Source organism: Gobio gobio (assembly GCF_949357685.1).
Source record: "Gobio gobio genome assembly, chromosome: 17".
Lineage (NCBI taxonomy): Eukaryota > Metazoa > Chordata > Actinopteri > Cypriniformes > Gobionidae > Gobio > Gobio gobio.
This window is the reverse complement of record NC_137110.1, coordinates 4,242,162-4,266,336: the sequence shown is the minus strand read 5'-3', so window position 1 is coordinate 4,266,336 and position 24,175 is coordinate 4,242,162. Positions and strand designations below refer to the sequence as shown.

Here is a 24,175-nt window from a genome sequence, read left to right as displayed (position 1 = left end):
AAGCATTTCAGTGTCTCAGACTGACTGACTTAAAGCAGCAGCGCTGACAGACCGCTCTATGTGACACACACATCCGTGCTTCTAAAGCTATAGGCCTATAGTTTTTTTAATGGATAATATATTAATATAATATTCCATACATTATCAGAGCTTGGCAGATTTTTTTAGTTTATTTATTTAATTAATAGATTAAATAAATGTTATTATTAATTTATAATTTAGCTAGGCTATATTAATCATACATGCATAATAAATAATCCTGTCATATAAAGTTTATGACATTTAAATTTTTTTTTATAAAAATGGGACAAATAATTACAAAATAGATAGTCATAATTTAAGTAAATTAATCAAAAAACTAAAACATTTTGAAATTCAAAAAAGTGTATACTGGTTCAGAATGACTGATTAAAGGGACAGTTCACCCAAAAATGAAAATTCTGTCATCATTTACTCACCCTCAAGTTCTTCCAAACATGTCTACATTTCTTTGTTATGTTGAACACAAAGGAAGATTACTATGGAAGTCAATGGTGCCCCAAAGCAGCCTGGGTACAAACTTTCTTCAAAATATCTTCTTTTGTGTTCAGCAGAAGAAAGAAACTCATACAGGTTTGAACATCATGAGGGAGAGTAAATGATGACAGAATCTTTTAGTTTTGGGTGAACTATCCCTTTAAAGTGCACCAAATAGGCTAATAAAGAGTTCTTTAGAAATAAATAAAATAATCAAATGTAAAATAATATAAAATGTGTTCTGTTTCAAGTTCACACTTGATCTCATGTTTTCTTATGGTTTATTATTGAGCTGTCAAGTTGTCAATGTTGAAATAATTTCATGACATATGACATATGACATGAGTCATAATATAAGTGCTTCCTCAGCTCCACAACACTCGCTCCTGCTCTGCTTCAGACTACAGTAACGTTAATAATCACATCCATGAACATGATTTCTGCCCAAGTCCTATCCTGATTCTTTCCCACCGGCTGTGAGGTGAAGACCACATGTCCCAGGATTCTGCGCTCAAACGTGCCGTCATCAAACTACGCCATTGTTTTGAACAGGCGACCTCTAGCGGACAGAAAAGTTACATAGTGCAGCTTTAAGTATATATACGTATGTGTGCGCACTGCAAAATATGTTTGTATGTTTTTCAGGAGATTTAATTCTCCTGCCAGGCTGTTGTTGAAAATAAGAACTTAAATAACTCGCCTGGTTAAATAAAGGTTGAATAAAACTTTAACCCCCCCGGTTTCACAGACGAGGCTTAAGCTAGTCCCAGACTAAAGTCTAAACCAACCATCTTAAAATATTTCAGTGACATTGTTTTGTCTCAAGATGAACACCAGTACTGCCTTTTTTCTAAAGCACATTTATAAAAGCTACTTAACAGTGAAATCAATGATGCTCTTTAACACGGTTACACTTCTAAGAGAAAATTTAGGCCCGGTTTACTGACAAGGTTTAGACATTTAGGACATTTAAGGTCATTTTTAGGTCCTTTTGACCTGATTTCTTTGTTAATTGAGTGCTCATTGGAGTGGTCCAAGACCCTAGGACTTTCGTCACACTTGAACCATGAATACACAAAAAAAAAACTGGATTCGAGGAATCTTGTGGTTGAAATTTAAAAAAGTAACAAATCCTTCCCTCGCAGGTCAATTTGACCCCCTTAGGAATGAATGGAGTGTGAGGAATGCTTCAGTACACATAGAAAAACCTACAAATGGTCAAAATTCAAAGTAAAAATGCTAAACCTTTACCAAAAAAATGATTCTATAATGTGTACATGTGTATCTGAAAGCATACTGAAGAGAAACTGACTTTAGGACCCAGCGGAACAGCTCACCTGCTCCATATAGAGCTATAAGAGTCATGAAATATCATCTTATATTATTATTTTTCCACAAGAGGTCGGCAGAGACACCCGATGTGAGATATTCTGAGCTGAATTAACAGGGTTATGCATGAAACTGAGTTATGTTGAATTTAAGTTGTGAAGAATGTGCTTAAATTATATTATTTATTGATAAAATCTAGTAATTTAAAGATAAACTAAATAAAAAATCTCCAAAAAAACTGCATTAAAAAAATAGAAAAATATTATAAAAATGAAATGATATAAGCTTTCTGGATCCAAAAAAAAAAAGTATAATTTTAGGGTTTCGGGTCATTTTGACTAGCGAGGGACAGATGATGCTCTGTGTGGCGGTCAAAAATGACCAATTTTTTAATTTTTATTCAAATGAAATGAATGTACTACAATTTAGTTTGATAACGTTTTTTTATCTAATATTTTGTATTTTTTAGGGGATTTTATGGTACTAAATTATATTTATGTATTAGTTATAATCCATTTATTCCATTACTTCCAACTTAAACGGTCATAAATCACTGCTTTAGAGCACAGACTTCAGTTTGATCTCTTTTCAAAGACCACACATGGCAGATTATTGAAACGTTTAAAAAAGTGAACTTAAAAAATCTACAGAATTTTACATTTACTGTTATGAAAAATGCACAAAAATACAATTTAAATGTTTTATATGAAATCTACATTTCCAAAAACACATTTTACACTAAAACTGCAAGAAATTCAAAGCCATAAAAAAAAAAAAAGAGCTTTCAGTCAGATTTTTGGAAATCCCGTCCCATTCATTTTTGACCGTGAGGAACACAAGTGTGACTTTTTTTGTTTCAGGACCATTTAAGCTTTTCAAATTATGTCCATGACTTTTTTTGTGTAAGCATAACAAGTGCCAAACCCTTATCAAGTTTCGTATCATTCCGATGAAGTAAAAAAACGTAACATTTTTCGGTTTGATCATGCAATCTCCACTATATGTGGCAATTTTGAATTGCAGAAATAATATCATCTTTTATAAATAATTGAAAAAGGGTATCTGATACAATAAATTATTTAATTTAGCAAAAATTAGTTAAATGGTTCAAAAGTGACAGTAAAGATGTTATAATGTTTTAAGAGATTACTATTTTAAATAAATGCTGTTTTTTAAACATTCAATTAAATAATAAATGCAATGTTTTCCACAAAAATATGAAGCAGCACAGCTGTTTTCAACACTGATAATAATCAGAAATGTTTCATCACATTAGAATGATTTCTGAAGGATCATGTGACACTGAAGACTGGAAAATTCAGCTTTGATCACAGAAATAAATTATATTTTAACATATTTTTAATTGTAAAACAGTTATTTTAAAATTGTAATTATTTCACTGTATTTTTGATCAAATAAATGCTGCTTCTGTGAGAGACATTTTCAAAAACATGAAAACAACTAATCCATATTCCGCCAAAACCAAATATACCTGAGTGTACCTTTAAGGGATGTGATATGTTTTCATTGCTATCGGTTGCTGTAAATAAAGCGTGCAACCTGTAGCTAAAAAGGGCAACAAAACAAACCAGCGAATAGTACAAAATGCAACCACATTTATTTATAAAGAAGCCAGTCTCCTTTTCTGCTGCTCTGCCTGTCTGACAAGCCAACTTGAGCAACTTGACTTGTGCAGCTGTAGAAAACATCGACACTAAACCAGAATCAACCTGTCGAACTCCATCCGATTCCACAGCGAGTCTGCAGTTTCATGATTTATGTTGTGTTTGCTGAAGCCGCTAGAGACACAGACCATCGAAATAGTTCAAAGCTGACTGCAACATGGCACAGTTCCCGCTCCTGGACTCAAGTAACCGCCACACACACACACACACACACACACACACACACACACACACACACACACACACAGGAGTCACAAGGTGTTGCGCAGTGTGTAAAGTCCAGACCTTGTTTGACACTCCTCTATTTTCAGAGCCTCTCCGCTCCTCCCAGTTCCAGTACTCAAACACTGACAGGGACGGTTGGGATCAGACTGGATAGACGTGGGAATGAAATATCATAAACACATTATATAAGATGTGTTATCGTTAGGGGATGAAGAATCCTCTGCAGTAGAAGTGGCTGCTTTTCAGAATGTGCAGATGTAAAACTAATTAATTTACATGTCGGCTTTTGCATAGCAACTATCTATATCTATATATCTATATATATATATATATATATATATATATATATATATATATATATATATATATATATATACACACACACACACACATACACAGATCAGGCATAACATTATGACCATAAGGTGAATAACACTGATGATCTCTTTATCACCTGTTAGTGGGTGGGATATGTTAGGCAGCAAGTGAACATTTTGTCCTCAGAGTTGATGTGTTAGAAGCAGGAAAAATGGGCAAGCGTAAGGATTTGAGTGAGTTTGACAAGGGCCAGATTGTGACGGCTAGACGACTGGGTCAGAGCATCTCCAAAACTGCAGCTCTTATGGGGTGTTCCCGGTCTGCAGAGGTCAGATCAAAAGTGCTCAGAGGAAGGACCAGTGGAGAACCGGCCACAGGGTCATGGAGGACCAGTGGAGAACCGGCCACAGGGTCATGGAGGACCAGTGGAGAACCGGCCACAGGGTCATGGAGGACCAGTGGAGAACCGGCCACAGGGTCATGGAGGACCAGTGGAGAACCGGCCACAGGGTCATGGAGGACCAGTGGAGAACCGGCCACAGGGTCATGAAGGACCAGTGGAGAACCGGCCACAGGGTCATGAAGGACCAGTGGAGAACCGGCCACAGGGTCATGGAGGACCAGTGGAGAACCGGCCACAGGATCATGAAGGACCAGTGGAGAACCGGCCACAGGGTCATGGAGGACCAGTGGAGAACCGGCCACAGGGTCATGGAGGACCAGTGGAGAACCGGCCACAGGGTCATGGAGGACCAGTGGAGAACCGGCCACAGGGTCATGGAGGACCAGTGGAGAACCGGCCACAGGGTCATGGAGGACCAGTGGAGAACCGGCCACAGGGTCATGGAGGACCAGTGGAGAACCGGCCACAGGGTCATGGAGGACCAGTGGAGAACCGGCCACAGGGTCATGAAGGACCAGTGGAGAACCGGCCATAGGGTCATGGAGGACCAGTGGAGAACCGGCCATAGGGTCATGGAGGACCAGTGGAGAACCGGCCACAGGGTCATGGAGGACCAGTGGAGAACCGGCCACAGGGTCATGAAGGACCAGTGGAGAACCGGCCATAGGGTCATGAAGGACCAGTGGAGAACCGGCCATAGGGTCATGGAGGACCAGTGGAGAACCGGCCACAGGGTCATGGAGGACCAGTGGAGAACCGGCCACAGGGTCATGGAGGACCAGTGGAGAACCGGCCATAGGGTCATGGAGGACCAGTGGAGAACCGGACACAGGGTCATGGAGGACCAGTGGAGAACCGGCCACAGGGTCATGGAGGACCAGTAGAGAACCGGCCACAGGGTCATGGAGGACCAGTGGAGAACCGGCCACAGGGTCATGGAGGACCAGTAGAGAACCGGCCACAGGGTCATGGAGGACCAGTGGAGAACCGGACACAGGGTCATGGAGGACCAGTGGAGAACCGGCCACAGGGTCATGGAGGACCAGTAGAGAACCGGCCACAGGGTCATGGAGGACCAGTGGAGAACCGGCCACAGGGTCATGGAGGACCAGTAGAGAACCGGCCACAGGGTCATGGAGGACCAGTGGAGAACCGGTCACAGGGTCATGAAGGACCAGTGGAGAACCGGCCACAGGGTCATGGAGGACCAGTGGAGAACCGGCCACAGGGTCATGGAGGACCAGTAGAGAACCGGCCACAGGGTCATGGAGGACCAGTGGAGAACCGGCCACAGGGTCATGGAGGACCAGTGGAGAACCGGCCACAGGGTCATGGAGGACCAGTGGAGAACTGGCCACAGGGTCATGAAGGACCAGTGGAGAACCGGTGACAGGGTCATGAAGGACCAGTGGAGAACCGGCCACAGGGTCATGGAGGACCAGTGGAGAACCGGCCACAGGGTCATGGAGGACCAGTAGAGAACCGGCCACAGGGTCATGAAGGACCAGTGGAGAACCGGTGACAGGGTCATGGAGGACCAGTGGAGAACCGGTCACAGGGTCATGGAGGACCAGTGGAGAACCGGCCACAGGGTCATGGAGGACCAGTGGAGAACCGGCCACAGGGTCATGGAGGACCAGTAGAGAACCGGCCACAGGGTCATGGAGGACCAGTGGAGAACCGGTCACAGGGTCATGGAGGACCAGTGGAGAACCGGCCACAGGGTCATGGAGGACCAGTGGAGAACCGGCCACAGGGTCATGAAGGACCAGTGGAGAACCGGTGACAGGGTCATGAAGGACCAGTGGAGAACCGGCCACAGGGTAATGGAGGACCAGTGGAGAACCGGCCACAGGGTCATGGAGGACCAGTGGAGAACCGGCCACAGGGTCATGAAGGACCAGTGGAGAACCGGTGACAGGGTCATGAAGGACCAGTGGAGAACCGGCCACAGGGTCATGGAGGACCAGTAGAGAACCGGCCACAGGGTCATGGAGGACCAGTGGAGAACCGGCCACAGGGTCATGGAGGACCAGTAGAGAACCGGCCACAGGGTCATGAAGGACCAGTAGAGAACCGGCCACAGGGTCATGAAGGACCAGTGGAGAACCGGTGACAGGGTCATGAAGGACCAGTGGAGAACCGGCCACAGGATCATGAAGGACCAGTAGAGAACCGGCCACAGGGTCATGAAGGACCAGTGGAGAACCGGCCACAGGGTCATGAAGGACCAGTGGAGAACCGGCCACAGGGTCATGGAGGACCAGTGGAGAACCGGCCACAGGGTCATGAAGGACCAGTGGAGAACCGGCCACAGGATCATGAAGGACCAGTAGAGAACCGGCCACAGGGTCATGGAGGACCAGTGGAGAACCGGCCACAGGGTCATGAAGGACCAGTGGAGAACCGGCCACAGGGTCATGGAGGACCAGTGGAGAACCGGCCACAGGGTCATGAAGGACCAGTGGAGAACCGGCCACAGGGTCATGAAGGACCAGTGGAGAACCGGCCACAGGGTCATGAAGGACAAGTGGAGAACCGGCCACAGGGTCATGAAGGACCAGTGGAGAACCGGCCACAGGGTCATGAAGGACCAGTGGAGAACCGGCCACAGGGTCATGAAGGACCAGTGGAGAACCGGCCACAGGGTCATGAAGGACCAGTGGAGAACCGGCCACAGGGTCATGGGCGGCCGAGGCTCATTGATGCCCGTGTGGATCAAACAGACGAGCTACTGGAGCTCAAACTGCTCAAGAAGTTAATGCTGGTTCTGATAGAAAGGCGTCAGAATACACAGAGCATCTCAGTTTGTTGTGTATGGGGCGGCACAGCGTTTTGCATAGGGCTGTTTTGGCAGCAAAAGGGGGACCAAAACAATATTAGGTCATAATGTTATGCCTGATCGGTGTATATGGATATCATATTTTATGTAAATACTGGAGTGACAATATTGGAAACAGTAAATATTAGAGACAATTATAATAACCAGAATTTATCATGCCAATAAATAAAAAATATATTTTATTCTATGTGAATGTATTAGTCCAAATGTTTTCGAACAGACAAAATAGTATAAATATAGAATATGAAACAACGCTATACTACACTGTTGTCATTGTTAACTAAATCAAAACCAAAAAGATTAAATATAAACCCTAAACTTAAAAACACTAACTGAAATAGATACGTTTAAGTACAAAATACAATACAAAAGCACATATAAAAATTACTCAAATTAAAATGAAAACTGAAAATATCAAAATAAAAGAAATACTAAAATAGTAAATACTATGTGTGGTTATTGCCTGTGCAAAAAAAAACATATTGGTATAATTGCATAAAAAGCTGTGGTCATGTGAAATTATAGCCAAAAAAATGACTAGAATTGTAATTCAGCAGTGTGTGTGTGTGTGTGTGTGTGTGTGTGTGTGTGTGTGTGTGTGTGTGTGTGTGTGTGTGTGTGTGTGTGTGTGTGTGTCACTTCATGCTGCACCTGGTCCTGAAATTATACAAAAGCTCTCAGTCAATGCATAATGTTAACACTGAAGCACACGCCTCCATCTTTGCTGACCGGTTCAGTGTTATATATTTCAATATTTCACCTTGCCCATCCACACTTTACCTCGGTTAATTGGAAGCTTTCAAACTAATCCAGTAAACATTTTAAGTTAAATAAGAGTATTTTGCATACATTAAATATCTTAAAAAAACTACAGAAATGTCATTTCCACCACAGAGGGCAGTGTGGTGGAAATGACATTTATGATTACAAAGTACAATTGAGTAGATTTGTGAAATAATTTTTATATTATAATATATTACAATACTTTTTATATTTATCAATTGAAGTTTCTCTACATTCACGTTAATTAATTGAGATGTGGTGGAAATTATATTTGTTATCGGAAAAAATGTAAAGTAATAACAAGTTCTCTTGTAATCTAAGCTTGTCCTCTTACAGACCTTAAAACTAGACTCATTATTTAAACTTATGAGGCTGTGTCACGTGACTTTTGAACAAGTTTTTTAATTCAACTTCACATGGCTAAAGGTGCACCTAGATGAAGAAACGGCCAATGAAATACACATTACATAAGACTGTGTGTGTGTGTGTGTGTGTGTGTGTGTGTGTGTACGTGAGTGAGTCTGTGTGTGTGTTTGTGTGTGTGTGAGTGTGAGTCTGTGAGTGTGTGAGTGTGTGTGAGAGAGAGAGAGAGAGAGAGAGAGAGAGAGAGAGAGAGTGAGAGTGAGAGTGAGAGTGAGAGTGAGAGTGTGTGTGTGTGTGTGTGTGTGTGTGTGTGTGTGTGTGTGTGTGTGTGTGTGTGTGTGTGTGTGTGTGTGTGTGTGTGTGTGTGTGTGTGTGTGTGTGTGTGTGTGTGTGTGTGTGTGTGTGTGTGTGTGTGTGTGTGTGTGTGTGTGTGTGTGTGTGTGTGTGTGTGTGTGTGTGTGTGTGTGTGGACTGGTAATCATCACGTTATGGGGACAAAATGTCCCCACAAAGATAGCAATATCCGAAATCCTCATCCTTGTGGGGACATTTTTAGGTCCCCATGAGGAAAACATCTTATAAATCAGACTAAGTGATGTTTTTTGAAAATGTAAAATTGCAGAATGTCTCCTGTGAGGGTTAGGTTTAGGGGCAGGGGCAGTGTAGGGGGATAGAAGATACGGTATGTACGGTATAAAAACCATTACGCCTATGGAAAGTCCCCATAAAAGATGAAAACCAAACATGTGTGTGTGTGTGTGTGTGTGTGTGTGTGTGTGTGTGTGTGTGTGTGTGTGTGTGTGTGTGTGTGTGTGTGTGTGTGTGTGTGTGTGTGTGTGTGTGTGTGTGTGTGTGTGTGTGTGTGTGTGTGTGTGTGTGTGTGTGTGTGTGTGTGTGTGTGTGTGTGTGTGTGTGTGTGTGTGTGTGTGAGTGAGTGAGTGAGTATTGCACTGCTCATATAAATAAATCACCTTGCCCATCTACACTTTCTCTCTGTTAATTGAAAGCCTTCAAACTAATCCAGTAATTATGGAAGATTTGGATGTTTAACCTTCAATGACTTCGTAATCTTGCTAACGAACGATTTTACGGGGATTAAAATTAAAAAGTGGCTAGAATTTAAACAACGACACTCGCAGGACTAGTAATTAAGATCTGATGTGTGTTTTCCACACAATAATCAACTTGATAAAACAGATGAAACTAGGATTTACCCTGAGGACACAAGCAGCTGAATAGAGTTATAACCCCGCAATTGTTTTAAGATTCGAGAAACGAGTTGTGTCTACTGACATCAGCACGTTAAGCGGTTGCCATGACAGCACGCTTGTTTAAAGCAGCTGTCACGCGCAGAAGGACAGAGGTGTGGTGGGAAAGAGACAGCATCAGCCAATCAGCCTTCGTTCTCTTATTAACCGACCAATCACAGTTAGCAGCAGCCGCCACACCTCCCCCTTGATGCCAGGTTGAGATTTCTGAGTGTTTGCCCTGGTGGACTGCAGGTATTTGACCTCAGCGGGGACATTGTCAGCTGATAATGACAGTACATGTCCTTACCAGTGACTGGAGGAACGGTGAAGGGAAGAATTAGCAAAATTGCACCCTGAGGGAAGGTGGAGATTTCATTTTAAATTCTTACCCTGAACTGGTATCAGTTTTCAAAAACGCCTGCAGGACCAGTGGGAACTCCGACTTGACGATGTATAAGTAACTGGACATGGCTATAGGAAAGAAAAAAAATTTTAAATTAGAAGAAACACGATCAAAAATGTTTTTATGCTCATTTTGCTTGTTGCACCCTGCTGAGACATCTCTGCAAAGCACTTGTTGAACTAACTTCCAAACCCCTCAGTAGATTTTCGGACTATATTTAAATAGCTCTAATATCAAGGCCTAATGTCCAATTTAACGCATCCTCTGTTATGGCGGAGAAACCATGACACGAAATGGGCTGATGGCACAATACGGCCCTATGCTTTGTCCTATTTGCCAAGTTCAAGGGTCTATAAAAAAGAATGGTATTGTGAAAAAGTGTTACAAATGTGGCTTTTCTTAGGGGAATACCTCTAGTATCAAGGCCTAATGTCCAATTTAACGCATCCTCTGTGGCAGCGGAGAAACCATGACACGAAATGGGCTGATGGCCCAATATGGCCCTGTGCTTTGTCTTATTTGCCAAGTTCAAGGGTCTATAAAAAAGTCTGGTATTGTGAAAAAGTGTTCAAAATTTGGCTTTCCTTAGGGGAGTACTTCATATTTCAAGGCCTAATGTCCAAATTAATCCATTTTCTGTGGCGGCAAAGAAACCATGACACGAAATGGGCTGATGGCACAATATGGCCCTGTGCATTGTCTTATTTGCCAAGTTCAAGGGTCTATAAAAAATACTGGTATTGTGAAAAAGTGTTCAAAATGTGGCTTTTCTTAGGGGAGTACCTCTAGTATTAAGACCTAAAGTCCAATTTAACGCATCCTCTGTGGCGGCGGAGAAACCATGACACGAAATGGGCTGATGGCACAATATGGCCCTGTGCATTGTCTTTTTTGCCAAGTTCAAGGGTCTATAAAAAAGGCTGGTATTGTGAAAAAGTGTTCAAAATTTGGCTTTCCTTAGGGGAGTACATCTAATATCTAGGCCTAGTGTCCAATTTAACGCATCCTTCTGTTATGGTGGAGAAACCATGACACGAAATGGGCTGATGGCACAATTTGGCCCTGTGCTTTGTCCTATTTGCCAAGTTCAAGGGTCTATAAAAAAAGACTGGTATTGTGTAAAAGTGTTCAAAATGAGGCTTTCCTTAGGGGAGTACCTCTAGTATTAAGACCTTATGTCCAATTTAATGCATCCTCTGTGGCAGTGGAGAAACCATGACATGAAATGGGCTGATGGCACAATATGGCCCTGTGCATTGTCTTATTTGCCAAGTTCAAGGGTCTATAAAAAAGGCTGGTATTGTGAAAAAGTCTTCAAAATTTGGCTTTCCTTAGGGGAGTACTTCATATTTCAAAGCCTAATGTCCAAATTAACGCATCCTCTGTGGCGGCAAAGAAACCACACAGTGAAATGGGCTGATGGTGCAATAGGTGGCTAAGTTTAATGGTTTCTTGTGCACTCGAAAGGTTGTTTTATTATGGTGTTTTATTATTTTATCAAGGTCTTTTGAGAGGGTCAGTGCAAAGAATATTGTGAGAACAATTTATTGCGCGGATTAAATATGAAAAGTCACAGGTTAGTCCAAAGAAACCTGAAGAACAGGCACAGGAATAATTTAGGGACAAAATAACATGGAAACACAGTGTTAAATATCAGCATAAAGCAAGTTTCGTAATTTTACCAATTCAGAAAGTGTGTGAAGTAAAGTACAGGGGTGGAAGTGAACTGTCATAACAAGACAGGAAAATAAAGAGATGAATGAGAAACAAGAAAAGACAGGAAAGGAATAAAAAAAAATATTATGTCTGTTTGGGCAAATATTAATGTCTCATTCCCATCAGGTTCTCTTTACCTCCAATGTTTTGAAGAGTGATGGCGATTCCGGCCGCCATCTTCCCTGTCATTCCGAAGGCCCTGAATCCCAGCTGTTCGTATGATCTGATTCCTGGAAAACATGAAGAGAGAGACGAATCTCACCACCAGAGCCAAGTTTCCACAAAACACTATCTCGTGTTATGATTATGTTTGCCTGCGGTGACCGCGGAGTTAACATAGAAACTCAGTAAGCCCTAAAATGGAAGTAGAATTGTGTTTTCAGAAAGGAAATGACATCACATATTTTCATTCATATATATATATATATAATAAGATATACATATATATATAATAAGATATAAAAACAGTATATAAATATAAATAACCACACACTTGTATTGACTGGCGAAACAAAAACAAAACTTTGCGTCTTTAAATGACATGCACCTTTATCTGCTGAACGCAAAAAGAGCGTTATATGAAAATATGTGATGTCATTTCTTTTCTTACTGAGTATATATAGATATATATGAAAATATGTGATGTAATTTCTTTTCTTACTGAGTATATATATAGATATATATGAAAATGTGTGATGTCATTCCTTTTCTTACTGAGTATATATATATATATATATAGTTAGGTTACATATAGTTTGGTAGTTGACAGATAGACAGTAAAAAAATTACTAACTTTATAAAATCTTTCTCTTTGTTTTTTCTTTTTTTTACTGTACCATAAATGTGTCCTATGGTGTGACATAGCAAAAACAAAAAAACAAAACAACAAAAATTATATACAAATAGCATGAGAGAGATTTATCTTCATTGTTAGACATTTATTTTCATATAATGCTATTTATTTAATATAAAATTATGAATAACATTGTGACGGTACAGGTGTGTGACAGTACAGGTGTGTGACAGTACAGGTGTGTGACAGTACAGGTGTGTGACAGTGTGTGACAGTACAGGTGTGTGACTGTACAGGTGTGTGACAGTGTGACAGTACAGGTGTGTGACAGTACAGGTGTGTGACAGTACAGGTGTGTGACAGTACAGGTGTGTGACAGTGTGACAGTACAGGTGTGTAACTGTACAGATGTGTGACAATGTGACAGTACAGGTGTGTGACAGTGTGACAGTACAGGTGTGTGACAGTACAGGTGTGTGACTGTACAGGTGTGTGACAGTGTGACAGTACAGGTGTGTGACTGTACAGGTGTGTGACTGTACAGGTGTGTGACAGTGTGACAGTACAGGTGTGTGACAGTACAGGTGTGTGACTGTACAGGTGTGTGACAGTGTGACAGTACAGGTGTGTGACAGTACAGGTGTGTGACAGTGTGTGACAGTACAGGTGTGTGACAGTGTGTGACAGTACAGGTGTGTGACAGTGTGACAGTACAGGTGTGTGACAGTGTGACAGTACAGGTGTGTGACAGTACAGGTGTGTGACAGTACAGGTGTGTGACAGTGTGACAGTACAGGTGTGTGACAGTACAGGTGTGTGACAGTACAGGTGTGTGACAGTACAGGTGTGTGACAGTACAGGTGTGTGACAGTGTGACAGTACAGGTGTGTGACAGTACAGGTGTGTGACAGTGTGACAGTACAGGTGTGTGACAGTGTGACAGTACAGGTGTGTGACAGTGTGTGACAGTACAGGTGTGTGACAGTGTGTGACAGTACAGGTGTGTGACAGTGTGTGACAGTACAGGTGTGTGACAGTGTGTGACAGTACAGTTGTGTGACAGTGTGTGACAGTACAGGTGTGTGACAGTACAGGTGTGTGAGAGTGTGACAGTACAGGTGTGTGACAGTGTGACAGTACAGGTGTTTGACATTGTGACAGTACAGGTGTGTGACAGTGTGACAGTACAGGTGTGTGACAGTGTGACAGTACAGGTGTGTGACAGTACAGGTGTGTGACAGTGTGACAGTACAGGTGTGTGACAGTGTGACAGTACAGGTGTGTGACAGTGTGACAGTACAGGTGTGTGACAGTGCAGGTGTGTGACAGTGTGACAGTACAGGTGTGTGACAGTACAGTTGTGTGAAAGTACAGGTGTTTGACAGTGTGACAGTACAGGTGTGTGACAGTGTGACAGTACAGGTGTGTGACAGTGTGTGACAGTACAGGTGTGTGACAGTGTGTGACAGTACAGTTGTGTGAAAGTGTGTGACAGTACAGGTGTGTGACAGTACAGTTGTGTGACAGTGTGTGACAGTACAGGTGTGTGACAGTGTGTGAGAGTACAGGTGTGTGACAGTGTGTGACAGTACAGGTGTGTGACAGTACAGGTGTGTGACAGTGTGTGACAGTACAGTTGTGTGACAGTACAGGTGTGTGACAGTGTGTGACAGTGTGTGACAGTACAGGTGTGTGACAGTACAGGTGTGTGACAGTACAGGTGTGTGACAGTGTGTGACAGTGTGCGACAGTACAGGTGTGTGACAGTGTGTGACAGTACAGGTGTGTGACAATGTGTGACAGTACAGGTGTGTGACAGTACAGGTGTGTGACAGTACAGGTGTGTGACAGTACAGGTGTGTGACAGTGTGTGACAGTACAGGTGTGTGACAGTGTGTGACAGTACAGGTGTGTGACAGTACAGGTGTGTGACAGTGTGTGACAGTACAGGTGTGTGACAGTACAGGTGTGTGACAGTGTGTGACAGTACAGGTGTGTGACAGTACAGGTGTGTGACAGTACAGGTGTGTGACAGTGTGTGACAGTACAGGTGTGTGACAGTGTGTGACAGTACAGGTGTGTGACAGTACAGGTGTGTGACAGTACAGGTGTGTGAAAGTGTGTGACAGTACAGGTGTGTGACAGTGAGTGACAGTACAGGTGTGTGACAGTACAGGTGTGTGACAGTGCAGGTGTGTGACAGTACAGGTGTGTGACAGTACAGGTGTGTGACAGTGTGTGACAGTACAGGTGTGTGACAGTGTGGGACAGTACAGGTGTGTGACAGTACAGGTGTGTGACAGTACAGGTGTGTGACAGTGCAGGTGTGTGACAGTACAGGTGTGTGACAGTGCAGGTGTGTGACAGTACAGGTGTGTGACAGTACAGGTGTGTGACAGTACAGGTGTGTGACAGTACAGGTGTGTGACAGTACAGGTGTGTGACAGTGTGTGACAGTACAGGTGTGTGACAGTGTGTGACAGTACAGGTGTGTGACAGTACAGGTGTGTGACAGTACAGGTGTGTGACAGTACAGGTGTGTGACAGTACAGGTGTGTGACAGTACAGGTGTGTGACAGTGTGTGACAGTACAGGTGTGTGACAGTACAGGTGTGTGACAGTACAGGTGTGTGACAGTACAGGTGTGTGACAGTACAGGTGTGTACATGTTTCATGCTTTTGAGTCAGTTAAAGAACTTGCTATTTGTAGCAAACCTGTCATTAGCAGTTAGCAAGACACATTTGCATAATTTCCAGTGATTATGTAGTTGAACATACATTTTTTATCAAAAATGATAATTTAGGGGTGTCACACCAAAAGACAACAACGTAACACTTTTATAGTGGTCCCAAAAAAGTTAAACATTTGAGACAAAAACTAACCATGTGCACATGGGCGTCTCACGGGGCTTCAGTAACATGACCCTGAATGGGGTCCTTTAACTAATTAAAGTTGTCCGTGGAATTGCCCGGTTAAAATGACAGCAATTTTAACTCAGTGTCTGTGTTTACTTCAAGCCATCTGTACACCTGATTAGGGAACGACAATACAACAAACTGATCAAGAAAATGTAGCTCGTCTTACCAACAATACCAGAACACTTCAGCAGGAGGTGAATGGAATAGCAGGACAGTCCGGCTACAGCCGTGAGGAGAAACCTGAAGACAAAATACAGCATCACTTCAAATCTGCACATATATGCTTTATTTAGAAAGTAATCAGGCAAGAAGTAGTAAGAAAGTTCCTCTATTGGAGATCAATGCACTACATTCTACTTACTAAACTGACATTTAGCTGACCTATTACCTGAAATGACCTTCAGTACACACATTACAGGGACAATCCCTATGGAGGAGTCCAGCACACTATTAAAACCACTCAAATACAACAGTACATCTATAGCTGGAGCTCTAGGTGCACTGCATACATTATTTCTGCCTTATAATAAAGTCTATGGTACTTTATACATGCGCATTAACGCTGATGAGTAAGAATTACAGCTGAATGAATCTTGGGAAAGAGCCAGTATTTGTGTTGGAACCAAAAAAGTACATCTGCTGATAAACTGTTCTATGAAAGCCCATGATCAAACACACCATGGAGCGATTTTACTGATCCATCCAGCTCTTTTCTGTTAGCTTATGTCACGGAAAGTCTGAGTTTGCCAGCTTTCAGAAAGACAAATATCTGATAAAAGCCTAAGCTACACGATAGTGGAAGTCTCTTGCAAGGCGATTATTGTACTTTCAGGACACTTTCACAATGCTTCACCGTGGGAGGCGGTCACTGTCCTTGAATTTAGTCCATTTGGATGACAAGTATCTGATAAATGGCTAGTAATTAACAATGGCCTCTGGAACGACTGTATTCAAACAGGATGGATGTTCTCACAGACTTTTGACGTCAACAGCTTCAACACCTCTACAATAGAATTATGTGAATTTGCATCGACCATTTCCCTTTTAACACCTGGTATTAAGATGCGTTTTGGTCAATCACAAGTGGACGACGCTAAATACAGGTGTAAAACGTTTTGAGCTTGTCCACTTTCGACCACTTCCAGAGGTAGTGAAAACAGATTGAAAACACATTGCTTTCTTAGCGTAACGCTCATGTGGTCAAATGCACACGAACAGCCTCTAAAAGACCCCCTACTCTCTAAACATTATGGGATGACTAGCCAGACGGGATTTAAACTTTGTCGGCAGGAGACCCAAGTTTGGTTTGAAGATGAAAAACGTCCCAAACACAATGTTCTCTCACATTCCTGATCTCTAACACACACTCACAGCGTTCGGCTGGTCTTGAGTCTGTCAGAGCAGAAACTAAAGCGGATGCTCTCCGTGTGTTTTCGTTCATATGTAAATTGCACGAGCTGATTTTGTCCATTAGATCTGAAAAGACCCTCCCCTCGAAGAAATCAGGACAGAAGTGGTTAAAAGAGGACAAAATACACAGATTAAAACACTCTGAGTGCATGCTCTGAAGCTCACACGATAATCTTTTATATAGTAATCATTTTATTTGTAGGTGGTTTGACACGCGATCTGAATCTTGAATCGACTCACTGATTCATAACGCTTCGAAGCTTCATGATGCTGTGTTTTGAAATCGGTCATCACTATGTAAGTCGTTATTTAGGGTTTTTTTGCGCACAAAAACTAATTCTCGTCACTTCATAAAGTTATTGTAGAACCACTGTAGTGAGATGGACTTTGTAACGACGTCTTTAGTGTCTTTTATGGGTCTTGAGAGTGTAAAGTTCATTGTGCCAATGGAGGCCTTTCAGAGCCATCAGATTTACACTTAAATATCTTCATTTGTGTTCTGAAGATATATATTTTATAACAAAAAACAGAACAATGTCTAAAAGCTGATATGTGACAAGGTGTACAGCAAACAAGCTAAAAAACACAGAAATACGTTTTTATAAGCTGTCGACCCAAAAAAACGAGCGTTTAAGAAGATAAAAGTGGATACAGGCAATACGAAGTGAAGCTTCAGCAGGAAGAATGGGTAAATTTTGGGATCCTGACACTCAGTATGCCTCAATATGTCTATGTGTGCAGTAAACATTTTGTCTCTGTTAAGTCAAATATCCAAATGTCCGTTTTATATATTATATTTCCTGTCGCTGATTACGTTCCCCTCCAGTTGCCGTAGTTCTCAGTGTAATATGACCTGTAGCGCTCTGTCTCAATGGCCTGATTCCACTTTTTTGTCCTTAAAAGCTCGTTTTTTGGGTCAACAGCTTATAAAAACGTCTGGGTTTTTGCTTCTGGGTTTTGTTTAGCTTGTTTGCTGTACACTTTGTCACATATCAGCTTTTATACATTGTTCAGTATTTTGTTATAAGTCCGAAATGACAAGGAGGCCGCCTCCCGCAATGCAAAGTCAATGGAGAGTGTTTGATTGTTTTCCCCCCCGATGGGCGTGGCCTTCAGATTATGACGCGTGTCGCTCTGTCTCTATACGCAAAAAAGGGGGCGTGGTCTTGCTGCCCCCTCGTGGAGAAGAGGAAGTGTTGCGTTCGGTTCGGTTCGGTTGCGTTTGTCGCCATCAGACGCTGTTATTTTCATCCCGGAGTCAAATCACCTTTGTTTGGCCTTCAGGGGCTGTAGTTTGAGCGCGTTCATCTCCCCGTTATGGTAAGAGGCGTGACCTTTCCAGGCAACGTGCACTAAGCTGCTGTCCAATCACAACACGGGAACCGCTGGCACGATCAGAACTCGTTACGTATTTCTAAAGGAGGGACTTCATAGAACGAGGAAATTCTCAGGCCGTTTTGAGGACAGTGAAAACAGCGCTATACAGATAAGTAAATTGTGTGTTTTTTTACACATGAAACATGAACACATGTTATATTGCACACTGTAAACACAATCAAAGCTTCAAAAAAACGCGAAAAACGGGACCTTTAAGACTATTCATAATTTTTTTTAATCAGTTACATAAAAACATAGACTGGCCTAATCTGATACGAAAAGTAAGACTGAATGCCACTTGCCTAACTGCGAGTGGCTCATACTAGATCTTAAGACACTGTCCTGACATAATGGCTTAGTTTATGCAATGGGTGAACAGATGCACCAGTGCATTTGCCATCTAAACAACATGGAGCTGGACGTGAACATGAGAACTGCGTCCGGCTGACACTAGCAAAAAACAAGTTTCGCCTGGCGTAACATTGCGGCGGGTGTATGACAGTCTACTTGTGATCCGATCGACCAAAACACATCTTAATACCAGGTGTAAACAGAGCCTGTTGTGATGCATTTATTTGCCCATCACATGATTCACTGTTGTGGTGTTTCTTTATTAGTTTTATTTAAATGGCTATTTAAATATTAAATGGGACTAGGCTAATATAAAGGCAACATCAGAAACATGTGATCAAACTGCCTTCCAAGAGGCGAGTGTGAGGTTTCTACCGCTGAATTTCTTGTTATATGTCTGGAAATAAGACTATCTTTGGAGGAAGCAGTCCTGGCTCGTTGGGTCATTTGATCAGTAGTATTCAATTCCCTGTAACCTGACTGGAGCGGAGGAAGCCTCAGACGTCTCCCCGCTCTCCTCCCCCAACCAAACCCAGAGAGGGAACCAAATATAACAACTATATTTGGATGGGGGCAGGGTGAGCCTAAAAAGAAGGATGTGTCTGGAAAACAGAGGAGGCGGGGCCAGCCCAGGTCATGGCCTTTCTGGGGCCGTGGATAGACGAGAGGGGGTGGAGCTAACGAGTGGAAAATTTTAAGAAGGTGGGAAATAAACATTAAATGGGAGCTCACACAAATGCACGTGTAGCCTTCCTCCTCTACTCTTCGGAAACATCCTCAAATAGCATTCTTCAGTTGTGCATAGCATACATATAGATATAGGAGGTATGATTATATATATATATATAAATAATCTCCAATATTGCCATTAACTAGCAACTTATTATCATGCATATTTCTAGGATATTGGCTGTTTATTAGTACTTATAAAGCACACATTAATGCCTTATTCTGCATGACCATATTCTACATCCCTTAATCATAACAATACCTAAACTTAACAACTACCTTAATAACTGCATTAATCGTAGCTATCAAATCGATTAATCACATCCAAAATAAAAGTTTGTGTTTACATAATGTATGTGTGTGTACTGTGTATAATAATTATGCATATACACGATCAGGCATTACATTATGCTATTCCTAATATTGTTTTGGTCCCTCTTTGCTGCCAAAACAGCCCTGACCCATCGAGGCATGGACTCCTCTAGACCCCTGAAGGTGTGCTGTGGTATCTGGCATCAAGATGTTAGCAGCAGATCCTTTAAGTCCTCGTCTGTTTAAGCTTGTATGTTTGATTGGACCACACGGGCCAGCCTTCGCTCCCCTATATATTCATGGATGAATGTGTATTTTTATATGCTTAATAATTATACACAGTACACACACATATATTATGTCCACAAACCTTTATTGTGGATGTGATTAATCGCGATTAATCGATTTGACAGCACGGTCAATAACACAATGTGCCTTTTTTTGTGTCCAAGTGCATTATTTTTTTTTAATCATTCGATAAATTCATGACATATATCTATAGTATAATATACTATATCATCACCTATATAACCTATTTAGTTTTAATTCATATTTAGTAAATTTAAATAATACATATTATTATCTTTAACCCCGAAAATGTCAGGTGGCACAACTGTCCGAGCAATAATAATAAAAACAAATTATAATAATACAAATAATAATACTAATTCTTATTATCTTAATAATAAAACAAAAATTAAACACTAAATACTACGACATCATTTTAGTTTTGAAACCTTTCCCATAAACAAATGTTATAAATATCAGTAGTTTTAAAGCTGTTGAGATCATTGAAACAAACTGCTGGACAAAAGTTCTCAAATGTCAGGGCGGCACAACTGCAAAATGGCTCTTTTAATATAAATTGACAAACAGTAAACATGATAATGCATCATTAACTGATCATTGTGATAGAGTGAAAAGGTTTGTCGATCTCTCTCAAATACTGGCAAAAAAAAAAATTCAAGTATGGGTAGTTTGGTACACTTTCCATGTCGGGTGGTTCAACTACAGTATAAATACAGTCAAAACTAAAATTATTCAGACATAGATATATTGTTTCACTAGTGTGTGCAGGACACTATAGTTAATTTACGTAAGTGAGGATCGCAAATTAACGTAAACTGTGACATATTATACCCAATATATTCATTATACAGTGACTACCAGTAAAATTGATACAAATTTGGGAGCAAAATGATTCAGACTCTTTGACCTGAGAATGTTTTGCTGAAGTGTTTTTGCTAATGTGACCTTTGACACCACAGACTGAACAAAATTAAGCATTGCGTGGTCATTGGTTGAATTAAATTGGTATTATCTAATTGTGTTCTTAAAGGAACACTCCACTTTTTTGGAAAATAGGCTCATTTTCCGACTCCTCTAGAGTTAAACAGTTGAGTTTTACCATTTTCAAATCCATTCAGCCGATCTCCGGGTCTAGCGGTAGCACTTTTAGCATAGCTTAGCATAGCTAATTGAATCTGATTAGACCGTTAGCATCTCGCTCAAAAATGACCGAAGAGTTTTGATATTTTTCCTATTTAAAACTTGACCCTTCTGTAGTTACATCGTGAACTAAGACCGACAGAAAATAAAAAGTTGTGATTTTCTAGGCCGATATGGCGAGGAACTATTCTCTCATTCCTGCGTAATGATCAAGAGCTTTGAGCCGTTCCATGAGTGCAGCGGCGCAATGATATTACACAGTGCCTTTTCATTTTCCGTCGGTCTTAGTACATGATGTAACTACAGAAGAGTCAAGTTTTAAATAGGAAAAATATCAAAACTTTGGTAATTTTTGAGCGAGATGCTAACGGTCTAATCAAATTCAATGATCTATGCTAAGCTATGCTAAAAGTGCAGACCCAGAGATCGGCTGAATGGATTCAAAAACGGTAAAACTCAACTGTTTAACTCTAGAGGAGTCGGAAAATGAGCCTATTTTCCAAAAAAGTGGAGTGTTACTTTAAATTTAACAGCTGATTGGTTGATTGTAATCCATTACATCCCTTTCTATCAAAGTTATCCGACATTATCAAGATGAATTTGTTCTTACATAGTTTAACTTTGAGTCCTTGTCATATTTGATTACCATTTTCTAAACCATAGTGAATAAACTGTGGTGTATGAATAAGTTTTGGTTTGATTATATATATAAACAACTAATTGGTTGTACCGTCTGACATACAAGAATGTATGTATTAATATTAATGCATGTATATACATTTAATTTAACCATCTAAATTATTCTATTGCCATACATAATTTGATGAGTTGCCCATGTACTTTAAAGCCACTGAAACAAGGAAAGAGGTTTTCAAGAAGCGCCAAACGGAGGTTTGCATGAACTTTAACAGAATGCAATCAGTGTGTGGATCTTTTCCATAGAAAAATCCTGTCTGGAACACCCCTGTTCATGAACATTAACCGCCTCCAAAAGGACACACTCAATTATTCAAGAGCATAACAGATGTAGAGCAATACTTTAATTACCATGGCAATTAGACAGCCAATGGGCTGCCAAACGCTTGACATTCAGATGACGTTAAGATGCTGATGTGACGGGTCTATTTGCATGACTATGTAGAGGATTCGCATCAGAACAAACATACAACAATGCAGCCAATTTGTCATTAAGAGAGTAATGAAGGGATTTCACTTACAAGAAAAGCAGTATGCCAGTATTGGCCATAGCGTAGGCCAATCCCAAAATCCCACTGCCCATAATGGCATTGCCCAAATTGAAGACTGACATGCCAAATGAGGTCTTCCCCTCAAACTGAGAGAGGAAATGAGATTGATAAGCAGATAAAAACACTAGCAGTACTGCTACATAGACTAACATCAACACATCCTTTAGTTTCTACGTGCTATTCATGATTGGTTACTAGAGAGTTGCACACTTACATCAGTGAAACGTGGCTTCTTGCTGTCGCCATTGGGCAGGAACTCAATGTTCTCGCCGAGTGTGCTCTCAGGATCATCAAATCTGTTGGATGGAAGACAGTGGACATTTCACTGAAAACGATCTTGATCATCAGCTGACTTCCGCTTTGACTAACGCCATCTGTTGTGTGTTATTGACGTACCTGCCGTGATGGGTACCATTTCTGAGGGTTGACAGAGAGTGTGAGAGGGTCCATCACCGAGCAGGGGCAGAAAAGAGGGTAAACATGCACTTAGACAAACCCACAAGTCAACACGTCATGCCAGAAGGTAAACGTGCTTCCAGAAATATACACAATATATGTAAGCTACAACTAAAGTTTGCATTGACCTCAGTACAGAAGCACACAATGAACACACACAGAGAAAAAAAAAGTGTCAAATTTGTACCTTTAGGGGTACAACAGCTCATTGCTGGGACGGTAGCCTTAAAAGGAAATATTTGTACCTTTTTTACCACAAAAAGTGTCATAGTAGTATCTTAAAGGATTAGTTCACTTTTAAATAAACTTTTGCTGATCATTTACTCATCCCCATGTGATCCAAGATGTCCGTGTCTTTCTTTCTTCAGTCGAAAAGAAATTAAGGTTTTTGATGAAAACATTCCAGGATTTTTCTCCATATAATGGACTTCAATGGGCTCCAAATGGTTCAAGGTCCAAATGACAGTTTCAGTGCAGCTTTAAAGGGCTTTAAACGATATCAGACGATGAATAAGGGTCTTATCTAGCCAAACCATCAGTTTCTGCGAGAAAACGAGCAGTATTTATGCTATTATTTTACCTCTTATCAGACGAATGTGATCATCTCTGAGCTCCGCCATAACTTCCGCTAAGTGAGGTCAAATTCGAGTGTGGTCATAGATATATCGATCATAGAAGCCTCATTCTACTGATCCGTGCAGGCGCTAATGAGGCATCTGCGTATACATCTATGACCAGGCTTGTATTTTGACCTCACTTAGCGGAAGTTATGGTGGAGCTCAGAGATGATCATGTTCGTCTGATAAGAGGTAAAATAATAGCATAAATACTGCTCAGTTTCTCGCAGAAACTGTTCGTTTGGCTAGATAAGACCCTTATTCATCGTCTGGTGTCGTTTAAGCCCTTTGAAGCTGCACTGAAACTGTCATTTGAACCTTGAACCGTTTGGAGCCCATTGAAGTCCATTATATGGAGAAAAACCCTGGACTGTTTTCATCAAAAACCTTCATTTCTTTTTGACTAAAGAAAGAAAGACATGGACATCTTGGATGACATGGGGGTGAGTAAATTATCAGCAAAAGTTTCTTTAAAAGTGAACTAATCCTTTAAGGTACGTATTTGTACTCTAAGGTACTAATATGCACCTTTTAAAGGTAAAAAGGTACAAATATGTCCTTTTAAGGCTATCGCCCCAGCAATGAGCTGTTGTACCCCTAAAGGTACAATTTTGACACCCTTCTTCTATGTGTGTATGATATAAGATGCAAGTCTGTTCTGATTGAGAAAGCAGGGAAAACA

General features: G+C 41.3%; 1 protein-coding gene across 3 annotated transcripts in view; it reads right to left on the bottom strand.

Moving 5' to 3' along the window:
- slc38a3b (solute carrier family 38 member 3b) overlaps positions 1–24,175 on the bottom strand; it is a 65,484-nt gene that overhangs the window by 22,861 nt on the left and 18,448 nt on the right. Inside the window, exons 3-8 of one of the 3 annotated variants that reach the window (XM_079841626.1) lie at positions 22,817–22,837; positions 22,635–22,716; positions 22,391–22,506; positions 15,712–15,785; positions 11,971–12,063; positions 10,104–10,185 (exon numbers count right to left, since the gene is read on the bottom strand). In XM_079841626.1, the coding sequence (XP_079697752.1) occupies positions 10,104–10,185; positions 11,971–12,063; positions 15,712–15,785; positions 22,391–22,506; positions 22,635–22,716; positions 22,817–22,837 (468 nt within the window). Of the gene's footprint in view, positions 1–10,103; positions 10,186–11,970; positions 12,064–15,711; positions 15,786–22,390; positions 22,507–22,634; positions 22,746–22,816; positions 22,838–24,175 lie in introns of all 3 variants that reach the window. The other 2 variants (XM_079841627.1, XM_079841628.1) reach the window with 2 other exon arrangements.